This window comes from Manacus candei, unplaced genomic scaffold (assembly GCF_025592945.1).
Source record: "Manacus candei isolate 608988 ecotype Guabito, Panama unplaced genomic scaffold, ASM2559294v1 h1tg000014l, whole genome shotgun sequence".
NCBI classification, from domain to species: domain Eukaryota; kingdom Metazoa; phylum Chordata; class Aves; order Passeriformes; family Pipridae; genus Manacus; species Manacus candei.
The window spans coordinates 56,237,909-56,261,174 of NW_026138062.1; the positions used below are offsets into that span (position 1 = coordinate 56,237,909).

Consider the following 23,266-nt stretch of genomic DNA (forward strand, 5'->3'; position numbering starts at 1 on the left):
AAGAAAAGACTGAGACTTCATTCTATTTATAAAGAATGCTTTTGGGTTGTTGTAAAGGATCACAAGTGAAATTAAGTCAATTACAAAGAATTGAGAGGAGCTTGCCAGAAGATCAAATCTGCATTCTCCATTAGTGCACAATTAGTTCAGAAGAGTTGTGCTTGCAGCGTAGCTTCTCATTCTCAAGTCATTCTGCACACAACTCTTCCTGATGTCAGCTGGGTGTAGAATAGGATTTAAACCAGTTAATTACAATTGGGTTACATGATACTTCATTTATGAGATCTGTACTTATTATGCAAATGCTAAATTAACAAAATGGATTATCCAGCATGGTGTTGGTAATGATGCTTATCTTCTCAATGTATTACTTCTCAAGATCCTTCCCTTTCAACATTTTGAGCATGTTGAGATGTGAAAGATTTTAGCAGTAATATGTAGAATTGGTGTTTCTTACCCAGTTGAATTGGGATAACATCTGATGACATGTTAGTGAGCATATGCAATCCTCTTGGAGCTTCTGTATCTTAGAATTGAAAGGTGTGTGAGGAAAAACTTCTTTAGAGCTGTGGCTTTGAAAGAAAAGGAAGGACTAAAGAAGTGAAAGTGCAAATATTGTTACTCATTGTCTGGTTTTGGGTTTTTTTTGTTACAACTGTGTATGTAACTATAGTCCTACAGGTAGTTTACAACAGGACTTGAACTTTAGGTTGCCACTTCAAAGGCACAAATCCTTGCCATCTAAGCTAAAGAATTATTGAAGATTACTCTAGATAGAAGGTCGTTATTTTTGTGGAGTAGTTATGACCAGAGGATTCAGCAGACAGAAGTTAAAGATGTTTTTTGTGTGGAAAATCTTCCAGGCAGCTAGTTTTCCGCATGTTTGAGAGAGAATTACTGAGAATGTAGTAACTCCCAGGTATAAGCTCTTGGACACAAGAGCATTCTCCTTGTTGTTTTGTGGTGTTTAATGTGTGTTTGTCAAAGTCGAGGAGTTTGTAGGTCCTAGGAGTTAATTTCATGCAGTGGAGATGCCCAGTATGCAGTCTGTAACTGCTTGCTTCCAGGCTGGTAATCTATACAAAAGTAAGGTCTTTGGTTTGCTCTTGTTTTCAGGGAACTTTCTTGGTCTGCAAAAGTGTGTGTAGAAGGCAATTAAGAATTTTCTTTGGAAGCTGTAGTATCTGTAAGTTGCATCTGAAGTTCTGTGGTGCTGACTTCAGTTGGATGTATCTGGTTCTGGTCTGTTCTTTTAGGTATTTCTGGCAGGCATAAGTATGTTACTTTCCTACTCAGTATTGCTGTGGTGGTGTAATCTGCTGCATTTGCTGTTACATGCTAGGTGAAGAAGAATGGTGGCTGGTGCTATAGTGCAATGAAATAAATTCTGGGTTTTTCAAAGAGCTAGAGAAAGACTGGATACAGACAAGTCCATGAAGGAATATTGTTTCGCAGATTCAGTAAGTTTCAGGCTGAAATTGGAATTTTGAGCACAAGCTTTGTGGAAATTTGAAGTCTTCCTTCATAGATCCATCTTAGACTTTTTAGTAGAAGTGGATTGGTATCATCCTAATACAGTATTGATAGGCAGTGAGATGTAGTAGTGTGAAGAAAGAGATCTCAAATTAACAAGGTTTAATCTTTAACCATTTCTTCATAGATTATGAAAGAAGTCAAAAAAACTCTAAAAAATATTTTTCTGTGCTACAGCAATAATATGAGTGTACAGTGCAGACTATTTGCAGACTGGTTTGCAATCTGTTGACCATTTGAGATTGAAGTACTTTTGTAATTTAAGAGCTGTAATCTCTTGTTATAAAACATACAGAGACCTCTCTCTAATCTCCAATATGGTTCTGTGTTGCCCAAGCACCTGTGTGGTTTTATACCAGTTTATGTGCATGAGGCAGATGACAATGGGAGTTCAGCATGTCCCTGGCTAGCCAAAGAAAAGAGAATCCAAACTTTCCAGGAATCTTTCAAACCATTCTTCCGAAACAGGACTTCTCTGTTTTTCTCCTGGCACCCCAACCCTACAACCTCAGTCTTAAAAGGAGGAATCCACAACATTTTAGTTCTTTGGCCAGGGGATCCTCTTCAGAATACCAGTGTGTTGAATTTAGTAATGCAGCTGTTCTTTTCACCCAAACCTCCCTTTGTTTTAACTTCACATTTTGTATTAATAGAGGTGCATCCTATGGCTTGTCTGCCTTGCTCTGTGAAGTAAGTAGCATCATGTTATAAGAGAAGCAATTCAGGGGTGTGAATAGCTTTTGACTGACTGATAACAGTCAGAAAAAAATAGATAGGCTTTTAGACACACAGTCATGTCTTCAAGTATATCTTGGGTCAGAAAACCTGCCCAGTTTTTCCAGTGTTACCAACTCATCAAATAGAAGTTACTATCCTTTCTAGAGATTTTGTCGCTGTCATTTTTACTAGTCAGACTTTTGCTTGTGTCTTTCAACCACCTAAACTCCTTGAACCTTCTCTGTTCTTGGAAGTGCAGTCTGATCTGTGCTACTAATCTTTATACTTGTTTCTCTTCTTCCGACTAAGCTTCACCTATAGTGTATAACTGTGTGACAGGAAGGCCAAGGAGAAAATTTGGGATCAAGTGCAAGATTATAAATCACAGGGCTGTTGATGTTCAGCTTTGGCAGTGAGCTTTCTCTGAAGCTTCCAGCCCTTTTGGAGGGGGCAGAGACAGAGGGACAGCTGACAAAAGGTCTGAATGCAGGCTTCATGAGCTTGTGGTAGATGGACATTGCTTACCATGGCCCCATTACAGCTGGCCTTTATCCTAGCATTACTCAGAAGCTACTTTCAGATCTCAGATCCTTGGGGTGATGACAAACAAAGAATGTGCTGTGATTATTTCCAGAAATACGTAAAATGTTCGTCTGTGATAGCCTGCCTTTCCCCTTGCATCCAGCTAGTAAAGGATCTCATTTGACTAAGATCATAGTAAATGTAATATCAGTACTTAGTTAAAGCCCCTTCTGCATGGGGGAAATTACTTGTTTGTATTTTTTCCCCCCACCCAAGGATACTGCCACATGTTTGCCGGTATAAGGGCAGTACAATGAAATATGTACATATATATATATATATATATATATATATATATATATATATATATGCTGTAAGCATGCCCATGGTTCATGATGGCAGAACAGTACAACAGGTTTTCCTTTACTCGAATCTTAACCTCTGCCTTGTCTCCATTATATGGACATGGAAGCAGTTTCCACTGCAGGCAGCTCTTAAAAATAGACAGTGAGTTTCTTCAGTGTACTGTGGTTTTGTGGCCTTTTTTTCTGATCTTCTGAAAATACTTGCAAGATGGTTCAAACATGCAGGCATTTTTTAAATATACTTCTGATGAGATAAATTTGAGTGTACTAAAGAGAATGGCTTGATTTGCCATCCCCAAATCTATGGTAGCTAGCTGAATAGGTGTTGGACTAATAATTTTCAAGTCAGCACTGAGATGGAAAAAGACAAGAGTAATTTATCTGGCAGTGGAAGAGAGAGGGAGAAAAACTGTCATGTCTAGATTGGTTTTGAGCATCTCTGCCCTTCTGCTGTGCACTCTTGTGGATGAATACATGAGGACTTTTCTCTGCAGCACTTTGCCTTCACCATGAAGTTGTGGGACACTAGGGCAGGGTTCCTCCCAGCTTTGTAAGCACTTCCTTTTTTTTTTTTTTTTTTTGTTTTTCATTACTTTAACTGTTCAGAGTGCTTTTCTGTCTGTCTGCAAGTCAGCAGAGGAAAACAGTGTCTAAGATGAAACTAGAGATTGTAGCTCATCCCTTCTAGCACTTTGCCAAAACAATTGGCCACTTCTGGCTGCAGCTGAAGTTGTGCAGAATCATGATTGGCTGTATTATAGAGTAGCTTTGGATATTGACTTTAGGATCTGTATTTCTGCCTGTATTATGAAATAATTTCTGCTAATACTATAAAATACTTGCCAAATATTTTAGTCTCTGTATCCTCGTGTATGTGTGTATTCTTTGTGTGTGTATTAGCACACTAATCACTTTACTTTGAATATTTCTGTGCTTGTATCAGACAGTCCTGTCGTCTTCCCCACACTCTAGGATTGGGATGTAGAGGCTGGTCTCTCTCATGAGCGTGTTTTTCCACTCTCCAGAATCAGTTTCATGTCTTCATCCTGTCCTACTCCTGCTCTCCTTGTTCTTGTCTAGTTCTTAAGCAGATTGTTTTGCTTGTAATGCTTCCAAAGTGACTGCTCATACTGCAGATTCAAGGAAGAATACCAAACAGTAAAATGGATAAACAGACAGCTCGTTTTGTCACTTCTAATTATGACTGATGACAAAAGAAAGCAAAAGCACTTTTGTCAGAAATCTTGTCAGTGGACTTGCATTTGAATTCAAGCTGAAAATGCAAACTCTTCTTTCTGAGATTGGGGTCTGATCTTTTGTAGAGATACAAAGCTACAGTGGAGATGAGATGTCTCTTTGGTTGCAGTTTCATCATTGGCATTGAGTTCATCATGGAATAGGGTCAGTTCTCCACCTCCCACCTGCATATTCCTGATACATATTACAGTTTGCATAGTAGCAAAAACCTCTTGAATAACACAAACGTTCAGGATTTGCATCACCTTCTTTACCTGACTGACCATTAAGCCCAGACTGCAAGTGTTGAGACAAGGGCAGATGTGCATGGCCAAAAGGGCAGAACTGTCCTTTCCAGCATGAACTGGAGGTGATTTGTGCCTGTTGTGAAACCATGCCCTGACCTCTTTCTAAAGAATGCAGTTCTGTTTTTCACTTGGTGTGTAATGACTTTCCAAGCAAAGAGTGGAAACAGCTCTGCAGGAGACTAACTTAAAAGAAAAAAACCCAAGTTTTTCTGGCATTTTCATGTTTGCCAGCTCCTTTTGTAGTAGCAATGATTTTTGACAGTGTAAATCTCTTATCTCCATCTAAAGCATAAGAAAAGAAGCCAGGTTTGCTGGGTGGTAAATTACCCTGCCTCTGCCCAATTCGTGTGCAGCAAAGGAAGTATCACTTAACAGTAAGTGAGCAAGCACTAATTTAACATTAAGAATTGATTTCCATCAGTGCAACTCAGAAATCAAATGTGAAGTTTAACATGTCTTTCACAATGTACCATCTGTTTAGCCATCACATTGCAGCACATCTGTCTAGGCTGTTCATAGTGGCTGTCCCAGTGAGGCTGAGAGCACTTTCAGAAATAAATTTTTGGGGGTTCTGTCTCAGAAGAAGGGGAGCTGTTTGTTCTGCTTAGCTTTGTTGCTTTCCTTTAGAGCTCAATAGAAGAAGAGCACATGCACTGGGTAATAAATGCTAGCTCATTTTGTCTCTACCAGGTCCTCAATGGAAGGAGCCCAGTAACAAGTGTGTGGTCTCAACAAGAAGTAGCTTTGGAGACAGGTTCCTGGTCCCGTTCCCAGTTCTGTGTTGGCTCATTTGTAAGCCACTTAACCCTTCTCTCTTTATTTCATTTTCCCCCGTCTAAGTGCCATCTGACTGGGACTCTTGATTAATAAGGCATTTACTGTTTCCCAGCTGCTTTTTAGAGAAAAACATAGGGGGATTTAATCAGAGATGGAAGTTGGGGGACTTATATATATTTTTAAATCACTCCCAACACCAGTGCCTCTTTTGTGAACTTTTTTTAACCTTCATTTTTATCATGTAGGTTTTATGCATGTCAAAATAGCCAAATGTCATATTTCAGAAATCCCAATCTGAAATTCTCAGGCCTTTGGAACAAGACCAGTCCCAAGGGCAGAACTTCTGATGCACCTTTGGGTTTTTTTGTGTCAGGTAGAGCCCAGTGCATAAATTGCTGTCTTCTGTGTCTCTTCCCTCTCCTTTTGTATTTGTGAATGTGTCACGTTTATCATAAGCCTTATTGTGTTAAACTTGATCAAAATACTGCTTCCTCTCCTAAGGTCATAGTAATCATATTGTGTGATTGCATTTTTAAAAAGTTGATTTGAGGGTCGTGTTCTACATCTGGTGACTTTGCTTGTAAACAGTGCAAGCTTTTGGTTGAAGGGAGGAGCTTTCTCTCTTACCTAATGTTCATGTGCCAGAAAAAATGTGCTTACAAACCGAAAGGAGATGTGCACAGACTGTCAGCCTTGAATTGGTGGCGTGGGTGGTTCTTGGCAAAGCACATGAGTCTGAAGCTGGTGAGGAAATTTTTAACCATAGTGTCACCAACTTGATGTGTTAGCAACAGATGTCATTTTCATAAGCCTCTGCTCTCTTAGGGAGCACAGCACGCGGGCAGTATTCACAATCTGCATGCAAAATGCACAGTGGTTGATGGCATGAAATCATGCCTTTTAATATACACTGGCTGGAAGAGCACCTTGGTGTCACATTGTGAAGCTTTGGCTTTGGGGCTTAATTAGACCAAGACGTGCTCCGTGTTGTGCATGGAAAGTTTGTTTGAAGAATGTCAATGAACTGAAAGTCAGAGCAACTATTCTGGTAAAACAATACTTAGCTCTTGCCCCATGTGGTTTTATTTGAGAACTGAATGCTGATGTGAGTGAAGTGAAATAGGAGAATTCTGTGCTTTCCATCCTTTTTCTTTTGTCTCTCCATGTGTGCAAAAAAATAAAATTCAGAAGGGGCATGAACTCTGCTACACTGGTAGGAACTATTTCAGATTAGTAAGGTAAAATGTGACCACTCTGCTGGTGCACAAAGACTTCATTTAAATTCAAGTCACTAGGGGACGAGAGCCACATAGTGCACCAGGGGCATTTAAGCCTGGCAATCGTTTTTGAAATGTTGAAGGTGGTAGTAGTTCCAGAAGAATAAAGGGGGAGTAACTTTAAAAAAATTGCACTTATAGCAGTGCAGCTTGAAAAGGAGAGAGGAGTATGTCTGCTGACTAGCTGTTATGGTCTGTCTGTGTTTGAGCATCACCAGCATGCCTGAACAAAGAAAGAACTTGCACTGGTCCCTCAGCTTTTTGGTGAGGTATAGATTTATTGGGGGAGGGAAAACCAACAAAAGCACCAAAAGCTGTGGCTTTGGATGAGTCAGCATTTCCCTTTGACATGATCATTCAAGAGATTTTTTTGTAGCTCATCCAAAAAAAATCCCAAACAAACAAAAACCAGCAACCTGGGTCTCAGCCTGAAATTCATTTGCTTTGCAGAAACAAGAGGTTTTGAGTTATTCAAGTGCAAATTTTCCTTCAAGAATATTGTATGTAAAGCCTTTTTTTTTGCATTTGTTTATCTCCAAAACAGGTTCATTTTTTAAAATGAAAACTTGAGCCTTCGGTCCCTCCTGTGGACAAATAGCCTTACACAAGGTCTTGTTTCATTTTAGAAAAATGAATTGTTGCGCCGGTGGGGTAGTATCTGATTGCTTTAAAAGTTCCTGTCAGTGTTTTATTTTTGATTTGTTTTTGTTGGGTTTTTTTTGTTTGTTTGTTTGTGGCCTTGCTGTGCCTTTTGCCCGGCCGTATTTAGTCTGCATACTAAATGTTAGTCCGCCCAAACACTTTGTGCACTTAGCTTTTTCCTTTTTTTTTATTTTCCTTTCTCCTTTTTCTTTCTTTTTTTTTTAATTTTTATTTTCTTTTGCTTTCACCCAGATGTATTTTAGACCGAGACAGACTTTGCTCCAATGGGCCGGATTTTAGTCCGTGCACTAAATTTTAGTCCGCAGACTAAAAATAATCCGCGGATTATTTACTAAATTGATTCCCTCACTGAGAACTACAGAGACTTTAAACTCCTGCTGAGACGTACGTGCGAGGGCTTCATGGCTCACGAGTCCCACTGTCTATCTGTCCTCCCACCCCTTCCACCACGGAGCATCAGCCCAGCATTGCCTTGGCATCGATGCCCCGTGGCATGGAAGTCCGTTGCCGTGGGCGGCAGCTGCTCGCGTAGTTCTCGGTGGGTGAATTGGGCAGCTTTCCCGGTGGAACTGTGTTGAATGGGAAGAGCTAAAAGACTGCAGAGGGTTTGGCTTTTATTTCTTAGGGCATTATTCAAAAGGGAGGTGGGAGGGACAAATTGAGGGGAAAAAAAATTTCTTAAGTAATGGGTGCGACGGGTATGAGGGGGAATAAACCCGCAATAGAAAGAAATTCAGTCCATACCCGCACTCCTGAGGTGGTACGTCCAGTTCCTGAAGAATCCTAAAGAGATAACGCCAGCAAACAAAATCCAGTGGCGGGGGAAGTCAATCCAAAATGGAGAATAATCCGCGGCGGCCTGAGGTACTCATAGCACACACAAATTAAAAGTATCCAAATTTAAAGTACAGATCTTTGATTTTTACTTTGTCTTCAACACAAATTATAAATTGCTAGGGGTTTGGGTTTTTTGAAAAAAAAAAACCAAAACCATCCAAAAGTTTACATTGTGTGTCTGAGACAGATTTACAAGTGGGATGAACCTTTGGAGACAAACTAATCTGGCCACACGGTTCTGTGGACGTTTATATCCAGGACCAAGGACTGAAAATTCTTTGGGAATTTCAATTACCCTTTTAGTTCAAGTTAGAGTTTTGATTTCAATTTTTTTTATTTTTTTAGTAAATGCACTGGCATTGGAACATAAATTTCATATAGAAATGTTTCTATACTATGCCTCACCATTGCACAATCAATTTTTTGGCATACACTGTGGTGAAGTTGGACTTGCTGCTATGGAGACTGATGTTTAAAGTTTCTAATTGTATAAACATTTACTATGTCCCCCACACCATGGATTTCTTATAATATTGGCTATATTTTTCCTTGCTGGACTATTCTCTTTTGGATTGACTCCCCCTGTTTGGATTATTTCACTGCATTATCATCTTTAGGACTCGTCAGGAACAGGACATTTCACCTCAGGAGTACGGGTATGTACTTAAACATTTTTTCAAATTACTAGGCCTAGCCTTGTAAAAAAAAAAAAAAGAGAAATGCTAGAAGTGGAATATTTGAGTTCAAACCGCATCTGTGAGGTAGCAGCCAGGCGAATGTTGTAACACAAGCTGGTAGAGATGAGATGGGCACAGACCTGTAACTTGCTTCATGTGGTACTCACCACTTGTTGCAGGGAAAGCCCTGTGAGGCCTTCTTGTTCCCCCCCCCCCCCCTTCCTGGATTGAAGCAGTTAGGGCAGAATTCAGGAACTGTCTATCCCAAGTGACTTAATTCCAGATATAAAGGCAGGCTGAGCAGTTCATACCAGGGTAAACCCATAGTAGGGTTTCACGGACTTGAAAATGAGGAGTTTAAGAGTGGACAAACAAGTACTCCTTTTACAGATATCAGATTTGTGGCTGTCTGCCTACTAATTTGCTCAACATAAGGGCTTGGCTTGTGGTCTTTACCTAAGGAAAAAAAATGGTTTTCTTTTTAAAATCTATAGTGGCTGTCATGTGAGCTGTTCTGAGGGGAAAAAACACAGCTAAGAGTGAAGTACTTAAGTTTCAAGCTGTGGTAAATCAGTCCTGTTAAAGTATCACTGCTAAGGTGCATGAGGGACACCTCAGTAGTTTTACCTCATTTTAAATATAAAACAACTTCACTTCTGTGGGTTTACCTCAAGACATACTCATTTGTGCTACTCACTGTGGGGTGGGGGGTGGAGGGGAGGGAAAGCCACAAGGTTGACTGGTGTTTTTTTTAATTGGAGACAGTCTTAGATTTTGTTCAGGTCAGGCTGTGTCTTGGGAGTGATAATTGTATCCACTGTGCGCTGTGACCAGAAATCCGAGCTCTGCAGGCAGCAGGCACAAAGCAGCTTCTGCTGCCCCTTCACATGACCCTACATAGATGGCACAGTGGTCAGTAGAGGTTCTCTGCCAGCAGCATTAAGCTAAAGCCTTCCTTTTTGTCATTATAGGCCTTGTGCAGAAACATTTTCAGTTTGTTTTGCAACAACCTCATAGTAGGAATAAAGTCAACTCTTCTTATACCTGGCTCCTTGACTCCCTGAGTCAGGATTCCTTGCCATACAAGTTAGTACAGCACACACTGCAGCAAACGTTAATGCTCCTGACCCAGATGGGCACCAAGGAAATAAAATTTCAGTCGCTGCAGAACTTGACATTTGTGTTTGATTCTCATGCAGAAGAGCATATATGTCTGGTTTAAAACCTACCAAAGGAGTGCCTGTGCAAGTTCCTCATCTGTGATAAACTGCCATGTCATACCTTTTTTTTTTTTTGCTCCTTGGTGCTGCGTGGCTTGAGTTCACCTGCACTTGGTGCAAAGGCATTTTGAATTAGCTCAGTTTTCACCAAAAATGCTGGCATCAGAACTTAACACTCGTGCCCACCCTACTCCCTTTCCCCAAACTGCATATCACCTGCAACATAGCAAAAGGCAAACGCTTGAGGAGTCCATCCAGGTCACGTACATTATTACCTCCTATTTTGCTTACGATGTCATGAGAAAAGAGGATGGAAGTGTGATTGGCAGTGGGTAGAACCATCCTTAGAGGTTTAAAACAAAGCTGCAATGAAGAGAACTCCTTTTTGTAATCACTCAAGCTAAAAATCTGTTAGAGTAAAATAGTTGGTTTTCTTGATGCAATTTTCAGCTGTCCTTACAAATACCAAATGTGCAGGAATTATCCCAATAAACTTACAAGAGAGACTTGCCAGAATAAGGTCGCAGAAGGAGTAACTTGCAAATTGGAGCTAGACATTTCCTGCAACCCCACCCGTGTTTTCCTTGTTGTTCTCCAAAGTTGAACAGCAGCCTCCATAGCAACAATCTGACCTGCCTGCCTGCAAAAGTCTGTGTTAGTAAGACTTCATGCACTAGCCAGAAAAAAAACAACCCAGAACTGTAGCGGGGCTTTATTATATTTTTATATTCAGTGAATCCTGCTCATTTCAACCCTCCTCCCCACCTTCACTCCACCCCATATGCATGGCTGGTAGCACCTGTGTGTGTTCATCATGATTTTTGAATGAGTTTCCCCTTCATTCTCAAAGTTGTTTTTCTGAGTGCGCTCTCATGAAGTCTCTTGCTGGCATTGCACCTTCACTCTAGTGCAAGACGTTGCAATTAACCCTTTCTCAACCCCAGGAACTGGATTTTCCCATACTTACTGCAGGACTTTGATTAGCACAAAATGCAAGTTTCTTCCAGCTTGCTGGGCAGTGAGAGGTTTAATTGCGCTGACTTGCTTCTGGTCGACAAAGGAGTATACCCAGACAACCCCTTTCTCCTTGCTTGTTTTCTTGTTGTTCTTTTAGGTCTTCCGGCCCCGCACTCCACCAGAAGCGATCGCGCTATGTAGCCGTCTGTTGGAGTACACCCCCACTGCCCGCCTGACTCCCCTGGAGGCCTGTGCACACTCTTTCTTCGATGAACTACGGGACCCAAATGTCAAGTTACCAAATGGGCGAGATAAACCTGCACTCTTCAATTTCACCACTCAAGGTAGCCTGAGAGCGTTGAAGGATCACTTCTTTAGGAAGAAGTACTGGGATGAATGTTTGTTGTAATGCAGATGTTACTCTCTTAAAAGTAAAAATCTCTGAGGAGGACTAATGTTATTAAGCAGTTGCATAATCGACTTTCCATATCAAAAAGAGAGGAAAGGGACTTGGAGTTACAGGACAGATGCCTGATACCTTCAGTTCAAATTTTGTGTTGAATTACCAAGGGATGTTATTATTGGATTACATGAAGAACGCTTACATTTGCAGTTCACTGTCTGCAACCTAGCTGATGGCTGTGCGTGAAATATCACGGTCAGTGGACCATGGAGGTTAGATTATCATTTGGAGATGATCCTGCTTCTTTATACCTGAAACACCATAACAAAGTAGTAATGCATATTAGGTTTGGCAGGGAGGTTATGCAAGATAAATACAGAGGCTTTAGTGTCCATCTTTTATGTGCTGTACAGTTCATCTGGCATCTGATTGACTCAGTCATTTAGAAAATGTAAAAATGATGGACAACTAACTTTTTTATTTGAAGCCAGGCTGATATTAAATTTTAAAACCGTTCATGTATTTTTTTCCACAGAAGTCAGAAATGTAAAACTGATATCCCCCCAGAATAGTTTCTCCTGCCAAGACAGAGAATGTGAGAAGTATGGCATAAAAATATGCTAGTAATTAATTTTGGAGCACTTTTCCTGTTGTTTTTTTTTTTTTTTAAAGTGATTAGCTGCCAATTCTCACCCTGTGGGCAAGAATAGTTCTGTGTGCATTTTCTGTTGAAAGTCTGAAACACCTTTTGGCTCAGTTAAGATCAATATAATTTTTCAAACTCTTTGCCCCTCTGCCAAAATGTGAAACAGAGCCCTCTCCTTCAACATGTGGAGCCCTTTTATTTAAAAAAAAAAAAATTGAGCTTTGTATCTGTACAAAGGAATATGTTAAGCTGCCTAGAAATATGCTTTTAACTTGTTTTAAGTGTCCGCCTTGCAGAAGGTAAATATATTGAAAATACTAAAACATTTCCAAAGCATAAACACATTAAACTGTTCAGGTAAATAGCTTGTGCTTCCAGGTCACTGTCCTCTGTGCTGATTTCTGTGTATGTTGTTAGAAATTTAGTAGTTATGCTACAGGTCCTTCCATGTATTCCTGAATTACTTTTTTTCCCCCCCTTCTAAGGCTGTCTTCAGCAACTGAAGTAGTTTTGATCCCACTGTCTTAATACAGCTTCACCCCTGTGCTTTCTGAAATTGTTTTGATTCTGATTGTTTTGTAATGACATTAAGACTGGGTGTATCTACTACATGAAAACAAGGTTTCTAAAAAGGGTTGGAAAGCTCTACAGTGAGTCTATTTAAAAATCCTTAGGGGAAAAACAGGTGTATGTATTGGGAATGTGTCCCTGATTCCCCTCAGGCAGTTTAGAAGCTGCCAGGTAAGCTACCCTAATGCTTGAGCAAATTCAAAGCTCCTATTCCCATCCTAAGGAGCTGAAGAGCTCTCCTCTTGCACAGTGACTCCTGAGAATGGCAAGTAAAGATAGTTCCTATGGAGCAATTTCCTTAAGATAAAAAAAGCAAGTCATCAACAGGTGCCAGTTGTACCATCTATAAAGGAAAGGCAGGACACAGACTGGTCATTAATGCATTTCCAAATAAGCTGTGTTGCAGGTGACCAGCCAAACTCAAAAAAATAACCAGGGTTGTTTTAAAATACATAAATACATTGCTTAGCGCAGTGATTTCAAGAACTCTGTAATTAATAAATGCACAGCAGTGAGTCTCATGAGGCAGCAGTCCTGACTGTGGACTCAAGATACACAAGAAGCTTTTGCTCCTCCTGTGACTGTTGTGCAGTCCTTGTTCTCTAGTCTTTACCGTGCAAGGTCCCATCAAATTGGCTGATCCAGAGCAGAAATTCCAACTGAGAAACAGATCAGATCATTGGAAATTGGATAATGAATCATGTTAAGTCGTGTAGTAATTTAAAAAGTAAAGAAAGACATCCTTTTGTTTTGAATGGCATTTGTTTTCAACAGACAATATTACATTTTAGAGTGTTTTATTTGGCTGTATCCAGTTGCCTGAAACCCATGAAGTAGGAGGTAGCTGCAGGAGTCTTAAGGGCAGAACTGTTAGAAATAATAACATAAATCCAACCGTTAATGCATTGGATTGATTTTCGGAAAGAAATTAAGGGTCACGTCAGTTCTGCTGATCTGGGCACTGGTGCTGGTTAGACAGTCTAGAAGAAGAGCAGTGAGAGTATATGGTAGGTAAAGCTCATAGTCTTTGACTGCCAGCTATAGTTGTGGAGCATTTGGATGCTGACTTTACTGTAGATATGAGATCTGTGGAAGAGAGTGTTATCTAGTCATTCTGTATGTTTCTCTTAATTTAAACAACTGTTTAAATAATATGCCAGTTGGGTTTTGAAAAAATTATTTTGGCCAAAGAAGTATCTCCACTAGCCACAGAGCTGCAGTTCAGTGGCTGTTAGACCTGCAAGACAGAAAGCAATTTTTCTCTTAGAAGCTGAATTTTCAAACAATCTGTGAAATGATTGCCATTTCAGTGATTGTCCTGGGTCACAAAAGTTAATGTCACTCCATATTGGCCATTAAAGACTGTAAAATTCTTTCTGTGACTCAGCACTGAGGAATGGTTATCATGCTTCTCTATGACAGACTACATTTTTACTGAAGGGGAGGGGGTGGTATGTTTTTCTTTTGTTTGGTTTATTCTTTAATGACCATGGCTTGTGACCTTTAGTTTTTGGGGTTTTTTTAAGATAGATACAGAATGCAAAGTTTGTTATTGTGACAAAGAAAACGTGATACAAAAATAATTTTCCCAGGGAATTCTTAGAATTGATATATCACATGTAATGATACTGAAAAAAGCACTGCACCATTTGCCAACACTAGTCATTTTCTTGCGTTTGAGAATGAAGATGATCTGATTTTCTAGTAAAACTGGACTTTTTCATTTTTATTCCTTATTGGAGATGTTAACTGACTGGAAATGGTGTGATTTGATCAAAAGAAAGCCAGAGGGATTCTCCCAGCTGATGTGAATGGGAGTTGGGTCTTGTGAATAAGTTGTGATAGCTGCTCTGTTTACATCATGATATTGAAAACTTGTCTGGATTGCCTTGACTATAATACCTTCTTGCAGCAGTATTCATTGTAATTAACCCAACCTTGAGTTGTATGTTTGATTTGGATAATCAGGCTACAGTTCAACAGCTTGTCCAAATACTGTAGGGGAAATCACTGAGGATTCTCAGAGATTCTCAGCGCTCTGTAGACTGCAGCTTTCTCCTCAGTATTGCCATGTCCCATCCTTACAGATGGGGTAGGTGCAAAAATACACTGTAACAAAAGTTCAAACAACTTCTCAAGGAAAGCTGCTAACAAACTTCAACCAAAAGAGTTCAATTTACTTTGGTTGCTTCTTGTATGAATTGACCTGTTCCTCTTAAGTGAAGCATCAAGACATTCAGAGCATTCTGAATTTAAGAAACTTCATACCAAGAAAGAAAATGTGGGGTTTGAGAAAACAGGAGCAAGGTCAGTCTTCTGGTCTCTATGAAAGTTTAAGGTAGCTTCAGAGAAATGGTTGCACTTGCATTAAACACAACAAAAAACTAGTATTATTGCCACAGCTGGTGCTGCAAAAGGAGATGTTCTGACAACATTAGATGAGGGAGGAATGAGAATGGGGTTGAAGTGCCCTTGCAAGGGTGTTGTTCTGTCTGATCAACTGGCTCTTTGGCTACAGCAATGTTGGCAGTCTGTAGCTGCATCCTCAAGGCACCATGTAGCACCAGAAGGTAGCAAATTTGGTTTCCTTGTCGTTTTAGCTCTGCTTTTGTTTGGGTCACAGCCCTGTATTGTTTCCAGAAAATAATGCAGGGGAGATAGAAACTTTCAAAAGAGCAAGATAAAGAGTACATTCCCAGTAATAGCAGATTTGGAAAACAAATTTGAAAAAAATACTGAGGGAGCAGCATTTTCTAGCACAGAGCAAGATAGTATTGAAGTTTATGACTGGTGTTCCACTTTGACTCTTTAGGATTCATGATTCTTCAATTTATTTTTCCATTTAAAGTAGATATTTGAAAATTCTGCATAACATTATGAATATATGAATTCTGAATTATTCCCACATGAATTGAGGATTTTGTATTCATACCAGTGCTCTGAATATTGAGGCTTTCTAGGAGGACTAGTTTAGAGCTGAACAGATATTACAGAATAGATTGGATGGGTTGCAGGTAATGCAGCAACCTGGTTACATTCATAAGTGCTGAAACGCAGTGTCAAAGTGTGCAGTAATAAGAGGCTTGTAAACACGTGAGTCTTCTGTATCTTGTCCTCCCAGCAGTAAAGAAACTTAATGTAACAGTTAACTGAGAAAAAAAATCACCAAGTAGACTACTGATCCCTTTAGGCCGTGAGTTTAAAACTAGCATTAAAGAAAAGCGATAGGCTCTCAAAAATGAGCCCAAATAATATGAGACTGTGTCCAAAACCCCCTTGCTGAACCCGTGGTGTGATTTGGATGGGTTTCTGTACAGCCTGTGCTATCTGGAGGTCCTCTGTAAAAAGCTGTCTATTCTCATTTCTCCTCCAGATGACCTCCTGGAGCTCCAAAACTCATCAATCTCCTTCCGTGAGATGACTGTTCACATCCTTTTTACCGGATGTTGCTTTCTCAAGAGACAGCCAGTCACTCCTGTTTCTGAAACAAACAGGACCTGTCTTGTCTCAGCTCGGTCCCACCTTCTGTGAGGCACTAGATTCTCTTGAAAAGGTGCCAGAAGATTGTCAGTTCTTGACAATGTGTTGCCCTTAATCCTCCCACAGTTGTGGCTGTAAAATGCCTATTTCTCATTCTGATACACATTGAAACTATATTAGATTTGGAGCCTGGAAGACATGACTGCTTTTTCCTTGGTTAATGTCCAAGAAGGAATGGTTGCATCATTTTGTTGTCCATTTAAAATGCCCAGCTGACCAATTTGCTTTGCCTTTCCCTTTCCCTGTCCTTTTAAAGGATATGTCACCTCTCCTTGGCCTCGCTCAAGGAGATGGCTGTGAGAGATTGGTCTTGGGTTCCTGGGTCCTTGAGAAAAAATGATGCTTGAGTGAGCCAAAGAACTGATTCCTGAAGCTCTTGGAGCAACTGTTCCAGCTGCTTGCTTGCTGAACCAGTGCCCAAAGCAGCACCACTGTTATCAGCCTTCTCCCTGAGACTGATTGCAGGTGGGTTTGTGAAGGGAATCCTTCCAGTGCTCAGAAGCAAACAGCATTATCAGGCCATTGACAAGGAACAGACTTGGCTGGTTCTTTGTTGACTCCCAAGCCAGTGTCTTTCTCTAGGAAATAATTCCCTTGCACCACTACTTGTAGTTTTGACAGTCTTGCTCTGGAGAATGCCTTGCCAAATATCACTGTGGTTTCCTCTGGCCGGTTGGCAAAGAAGAAAACGTAACGTGACCTTGTAAGGGCGTGTGTTTTGCCTGAGGTTGCTGTTACAGGGGGAAACCCTAGGAGCTCAACCTGCATGTGGGGCACTTTGTGGATGATGAGCTAACTCTGTTTGTTCCACCTCCCCTCCAGAACTGTCAAGTAACCCATCTCTGGCTTCGATCCTCATCCCTGCTCATGCCCGGAACCAAGCAGCTGCTTCAACCCCTACAAATGCTACAGCGGCCTCAGGTGAGAACATGCAACTGCCTGCCTCCCTCCCCACCCTTGCTCCCCTGCCCAGACACTTTCCCTCTGCTGAGGCCCACAAGCTGCCTTGGCCCTCAAAGTGAACAGGGAGGAAGTGTTTGTTTCAGTATCACCCAAATCCTAACTCAGGGCACTCAAACTCTGTTTTTTGACTGCTTAGTTTGTTGGTCCTTCTCACTCAGACTTCTACTATTAAAAAAATCATTGGCTTTTAGCAATCCTTGTGGATTGGTTTGCACCTAACTTCTGAGCTCTCAGCTAGCCTGAAATTAATGCTGACTTGGAGCATGAGTTTGTGATGCCTAGGAAGAGAAGAAACAGCTAGCTCAGTGCATGCAGCCTCCATGTAGCGTGGATGGGGAGGATTTTTTTCCCTAAAGGCATTAGCATTTAAGAGTCTAGTTAAGCAGTTCAGTCAGTGTGCTCACTGTCTCATCTAAGTAGTTCAGTTGCTTTTTACTGAGTTTGTTCATGTCATCTTGAGCCACAAGGCAGATTTCTTTTGGGTTTTGGCCAACACTGAGTGATTTTTTTTCTTTGCCTCTTGCTCTGCCTCAAGTTTCTGTCAGAAACCTTTTAAAAGCTCAGTGTTGGCCTTTAGCCATTGCATATTGTATTCTGTTTTCAGTGAAAGCTTAAAAGCCTGGTAATACCAGTTGGGAGACTCCCAAAGAAAATCCCAGGTGCTGCAGGATGTAGCAGAGGTGATTCAGTGCCCAGCACTTTTCCTCTGAGTCAGCCCTGAGTCAGCACACCAGCCGACTGTCTGGGGCTGGGCCAGCCAAAGGCAGGCTGCAAAATGGGTGTGTGTGTCCTGCGTGCACCTCAGCCCCATTTGACAAGGGCTGTGACCCCTTTTGAGGTGCAAGGTGCTTTCTTAGTGTAGGATAGCTGATAAGGAGAAGGCCTGATTAAAAAGCTGTTCTTGAAATGTGCAGGAAAGCATTTGCTGGTTGATGTGCCAGATAGTTACCTGATACCTGATGCACTTGGTCCAGCCAGTGCTGTATAGAAAGCATTTTCATACTTTGGGACAGACAGATGCACCCAGGTTTGAAAGATGAGACTTCTCTCTGAAATTGTAGTAGCAGCAGATAAAAACTACAGCTTACACAATTTATGCGCTCTGAATTTAGGAGAAGACAAATTGCTATTTTAAAATTTAGTATTTTTGTTTCACACACTTGGTGGTATTTTGCAAATATTCTTGTTCTCTGTGTGCATCTGTTGCCCAACAACTAGTGAGAAAAAAAGCAGATAAAGTAGTAAAAGTGATTTAAAAACTACAAAATACAAACATGGAAAATTATTGTAAGCCTTTCTGAAAAATATTGTTTTGCTTAGTGTTCCTTTCATGCCTTTTATGGAGTTCTCTTTGCCAAGACCCCAAGATAGGGTCAGAAACTCTGTTTTCACTCAGCACTTTTCAAGGGTCCGTGTGGGGGGAAAATGCATTAGGTCGAGTCCTAAATGTGAAGTATTTAAAAAATAAACAAAAAGCCCCCAGAAAACCAAACCAACCAACCAACCAAAAAAAACCAAAGCCCACCCCACCCTCAAAAAAACCCCCGTGTTAATTATGTCAACATTTTTAAAGCTTCTGTTTGCAAGCACTTCACTGAGTTGGGATAAGACCTTCTGTTTGTAGTTCAAACCAAAATATAATATTCTTGCATCTTGGACGTAATTGGAAAGAAATTGTGAAATTAAGTTCAGCTTGTGGCTTTGGGTTTCTGCAGCACGACCGATTGGTTGTTTCTTAATCACATGGGTTCTCACAGCAGATGGTGGCAATGTCATCACAGGTATGATTTTTAGGATTAGGTCCTGTTGAGGTCATTTTAATCTGTTGTGCTACATTTAGCAAGAGATTTTCATAGAAGGGATTCCTTCTTTCTCTATACTCCTGCACATCCCAGAGCAGTGAATGTTGCGTTGTTCAGTGACTTCAGCAAAACTCCCACCTAACCCAGGGCATCCTGGTAGGCAGGAGACTTTTCTGCAAAATGTTTGCTTATGTAACTTAGCCAGTACAAGTTCAGAAACTAGTTTTTTGAGTGGTGATGATGCGCCAAAATGTAGCTCTCAAAGCAATAAAGGGAAAAGCAAATCATAGGTAACTGTAGTTGACTTTATTAGTGTGTAACTTGTGCTCTATCTAGCAAGCAGAACTGACACTGAGGTTCAAGTGCCCATTATGTCCAGCCTACTCCATGAGCCCGAGGCACAGGTGCACGTACATTGCAATGCAGTGTGTCTGTCCATCCCTTAGGTAACCAGGTGGGCGGTTGTTACCTGCTTGCATAATAAATAGCTCCTGTTATTTTTATAACTGTCCTGCGGGTGTGCAGCCATGTCAGAATCTCAGCTTTCTGATAAGGTGTAAAGCACCACTTTTGATCATGCAGCAAGGCAGGGTCATAGTTAGAGAATAACTAGCGAAAAGAGGGCTATTTGTCCGAAGTCTATCAAAGTAGTGTTTCCAAGGAGACTTAGCAGCGGTGTGGTGTGTTAAGAGATGGAAAGATTGGCTTTGCAACATACCACGTTAACAGGGCAGGTTTCATCAAGCCAACAAGACTAGCCCTTATGCTAACCAGTATGACACACATCTACATTTTTAAAAGTTATCCAAAGCAAGTAATTTTTGTTAACTGCTAGATTCACAATGATGATTCAGTCACCCAATGCAACAGTAATCCTGGGATCATGATCTTAAATGGAGGGGAATTATTTTAAGTAATTTTTCAGTGTTAAAAAAAGTATTTGTTGTAAATTTCCTCTTGAGGCATAAAGCTGGACTCGCTGTAATAATGGCACCAGCAAGAGTATGAAGCCTTGCTGCACTGGCATTAGTAAATTCACCCAAATGTTTCTGAGAAATTCTCTGACATTAGTCTAAAGCAAAGTGGAGGAAAAGGAATATAAGATTTATTGGCCAGTGCTTGAAATAGTGTGGTAGCTTTCTGTGAATTACACTGAGCATTGATTAAAAATGCCAGTTCAGCCATGCTTCTGGGGATGCTGCCTTGATGTAGCTGGAGGAGGAAGAGGATGGTTTCATAGCTGTGCAGCCTTGGCATCCGAGGGGGGAGCATGCACACCAAGCTGAATGCATATCTGCTTATGTGACTACATATTTTTCTTCCTGAATCAGCCAACAGCAGTAGTTACCTCTCTGTTAGTCAACATTAGGATGGGAAGAGCATAATTGCCATCTGCAGGGAAGTTGTGCCAGCAGGGATTCTGGGGTCATAGTCTCAGGCATCCCGCTGTGTTGATCCCATGTAATCCCAAATGCAATGATGTGCCTGAACTTTCGGCAACAAAACAGATTAGAACTGGTGTTACCTGCCACTGTGTGGTAGTTGAAAAAGACCACAGTGCTCTGTAAAATAAGATTTAGTGCATTTGTGATATTCCCATTGAAGGAATTTTGGAAAACTTTAATTTCTTAACTGGGAGAATATAGACAAGCAATTAACTCAGGTTTCTACAAGCTCAGCACAGGGATGATTCCTTGACAGAGAAGTAAAACTTGCATATTTTGCTCTTGCCAGTTTTACTCAGAGCCTGGCTTTTTACATCCACAGGCAGGTACAATAGGGAAACCAGGCTTTCCTTCTCCTTCCACTTGTCTCCTCAGCTCTCTTGTGAGGATTCCCCAACTGGTGGTAGCTTTGTTTCTGTATCTTTGCAGATGAGCAGCACAGTCTGTCAGCATTACAAATCCACCCAGCTAATGCTGTCATTAGTGCTAATGGGCTTTCTCAGACCGGGCTGGCGTCTCTGTCATTCTCTGAACTGTAGCCCTGTCTTTGCTTTCTGGGAGGTTTCGGAGGAGTGTCACGTACCCTCCAAGAAAGCTGAGGCATTCCTCAGAGGGAAAAGCTGACTTGGAGGAGGTTCTCTGCAGTGATGAGAGGTGCTTTTGCCCTCTGTTTGAAAGAACTTTTGGAAGCAGCTGACACTTAAGCCCTGGTGACTCTTCCTTGCCTGCACAGGCAGAGGTGTCAGGTGGGTGGTTTAGGACAAAGAGGCTGCTCTGACCTGGAGCCGCAGTCCGACCAGTGCTCATCTGTCCTGTGCCAGAGAGCTGGATCCAGCTGCTGGCTGTGCTCCCCAGCAGGGCTTTGGCAGTGGCACAGGCCACTGCTTTGCAGAACAGATGTCTTTTACCATCATTGCTGAAGGCCTAGATCTTCTTCTCTTATGCCCAAATACTGATTTCTCATGGAGAGAAGGAGTAAATGAATGTCCAGAGAACCTCATACTCCAGTTGTGCTCTTTTTCCAGTGCTTCAGCAAAGAGATGCTGGAACAAGCCCCTGTTCGTTCCTCAGATGTCCTGTCAATGCAGAGTCAACAAATGAACTGAAGTGTCAAAATACTGCATTTTCTTGTGGGTTGGGAGCAAGTGCAGCCTTGAACTTGCTCTGCACTGTCCCAGCCTTGGGGAACTTCTATATGTTGTTGGACTGCATCACCTGACTGACTTTCTTTTGACATGTGGCATATATATTTCTCAGGAACTCCCCCATTAGAGTGATGATAGAAAAGGAGCATGTATTACATGGAGCTCCATCCTCTCCTCTTCTTTGCTTTATCTCTGTGCAGTAGCAATGTAATGATAACAATTTCAGCCTCTGCTGTCTTCAGGAAATGGAGGTCAAAAGGCACATTTTATATCATCAAATGAAATACAAGCACTTTCTGTACACATATAGAGAAGTCTTCTGCCAGCAATACAGACTCCAGCTGGACTGCTTGCATCAGGCACTGCCAGCAGATGTTGCATTAACTGGAGTTTATCTATACTTGAGAATTAATCTAGAACAGGCACAGTGAGAGTTTAAAGTGTGGAAACTGTTACCTGGCTCGCTGGGTCACTTTTGATTTCCGTAGTCATCGTTGGTCTGCATGCATGTGGGATTTGGGAATTGCTCCTTCAGGGAAATTCTCCACACAGGAGGATGTCTCTTGCCTGCAAGGCTAGCTTCCCAAATAACGTTGATATTGTTGTCATGCTGCATTGGGGCTTTAATTGTATGAGGGTATTTTTTTATCATCATGGTCATTGCTTCATGAGGGAGGGGATGCAATTAATTTGGCGTGAGATGAAAAGGAACAGGAAAATCCGAGAGCAGTCGTCTGGCATCTTCTGCCCACAGGACAATTTGCCTTTCTTCCCACACTCTCCTCACAGCATTTCCTTTTCAAGTAGACATCACCCTCTCTTCCCACTTGTCCGTTGTGTTTCTGGATGCTGCTGCTTGTTTGATTTCCTATTTTTGTCGCAGTTGTGTGTGTTACTTAATTTGTGACTCAGCAAGTGCTGCCCATCTCTAGACAACGTGTGTGATGTGGTTGTCATGCTGGAGGGAAGGGATGCCATCCAGAGGGACCTTGGCAGGCTTAGGAGGTGGGCCTGTACAAACCTAATGAAGTTCAGCAGGGCCAAGAGCAAGGTCCTGTACCTGGGTCAGGGCAACTCCAAGCACAAATACAGGTTGGACAGAGAATGACTTCAGAGCAACCCTGAGGAGAACAACTTAGGAGTGTTGACTGATGGGAGCCAGCAACATATCCTGTGCTGCATCAGAAGAAGCACGGCCAGCAGGTTGGGAGAGTTGATTCTGCTCCTCTTCTCCACTGTTGTGAGACCCCACCTGGAGTACTGCATCCAGCTCTAGGGTCCCCAGCATAAGGATGTGAACCTGCTGGAGAGAGTCCAGAGGAGGACTCTCCCCTATGAAGACAGGCTGAGAGAGTTGATGCTGTTCAGCCTGGAGAAGAGAAGGCTCTGGGGAGACCTTAGACCACCTTCCAGGACCTAAAGGGGGCTACAGGAGAGCTGGAGAGGGACTTCTTACAGGGGTGTGTAGTGATAGGACATGGGGGAATGGCTTAAAACTGAAAGAGGGCAAGTTTAGATTAGATATTAGGATGAAATTATTTACTGTGAGGGTGGTGAGGCACTGGAACAGGTTGTTCAGAGTAGTTGTGGATGTCCCATCCCTGGAAGTGTTCAAGGTCCGGTTGGACGGGGCTTGGAGCAACCTGGTCTAGTAGAAGGTGTC

At 41.6% G+C, this 23,266-nt stretch overlaps 1 protein-coding gene across 2 annotated transcripts in view; it reads left to right on the forward strand.

Annotated features, from left to right (window-relative positions):
* Positions 1 to 23,266, forward strand: part of GSK3B (glycogen synthase kinase 3 beta) — a 152,935-nt gene that overhangs the window by 122,305 nt on the left and 7,364 nt on the right. Inside the window, exons 9-11 of one of the 2 annotated variants that reach the window (XM_051779970.1) lie at positions 8,853 to 8,891; positions 11,247 to 11,433; positions 17,071 to 17,169. In XM_051779970.1, coding sequence (XP_051635930.1) covers positions 8,853 to 8,891; positions 11,247 to 11,433; positions 17,071 to 17,169 — 325 coding nt within the window. The remainder of the gene's footprint in view (positions 1 to 8,852; positions 8,892 to 11,246; positions 11,434 to 17,070; positions 17,170 to 23,266) is intronic. The other variant, XM_051779971.1, reaches the window with a different exon arrangement.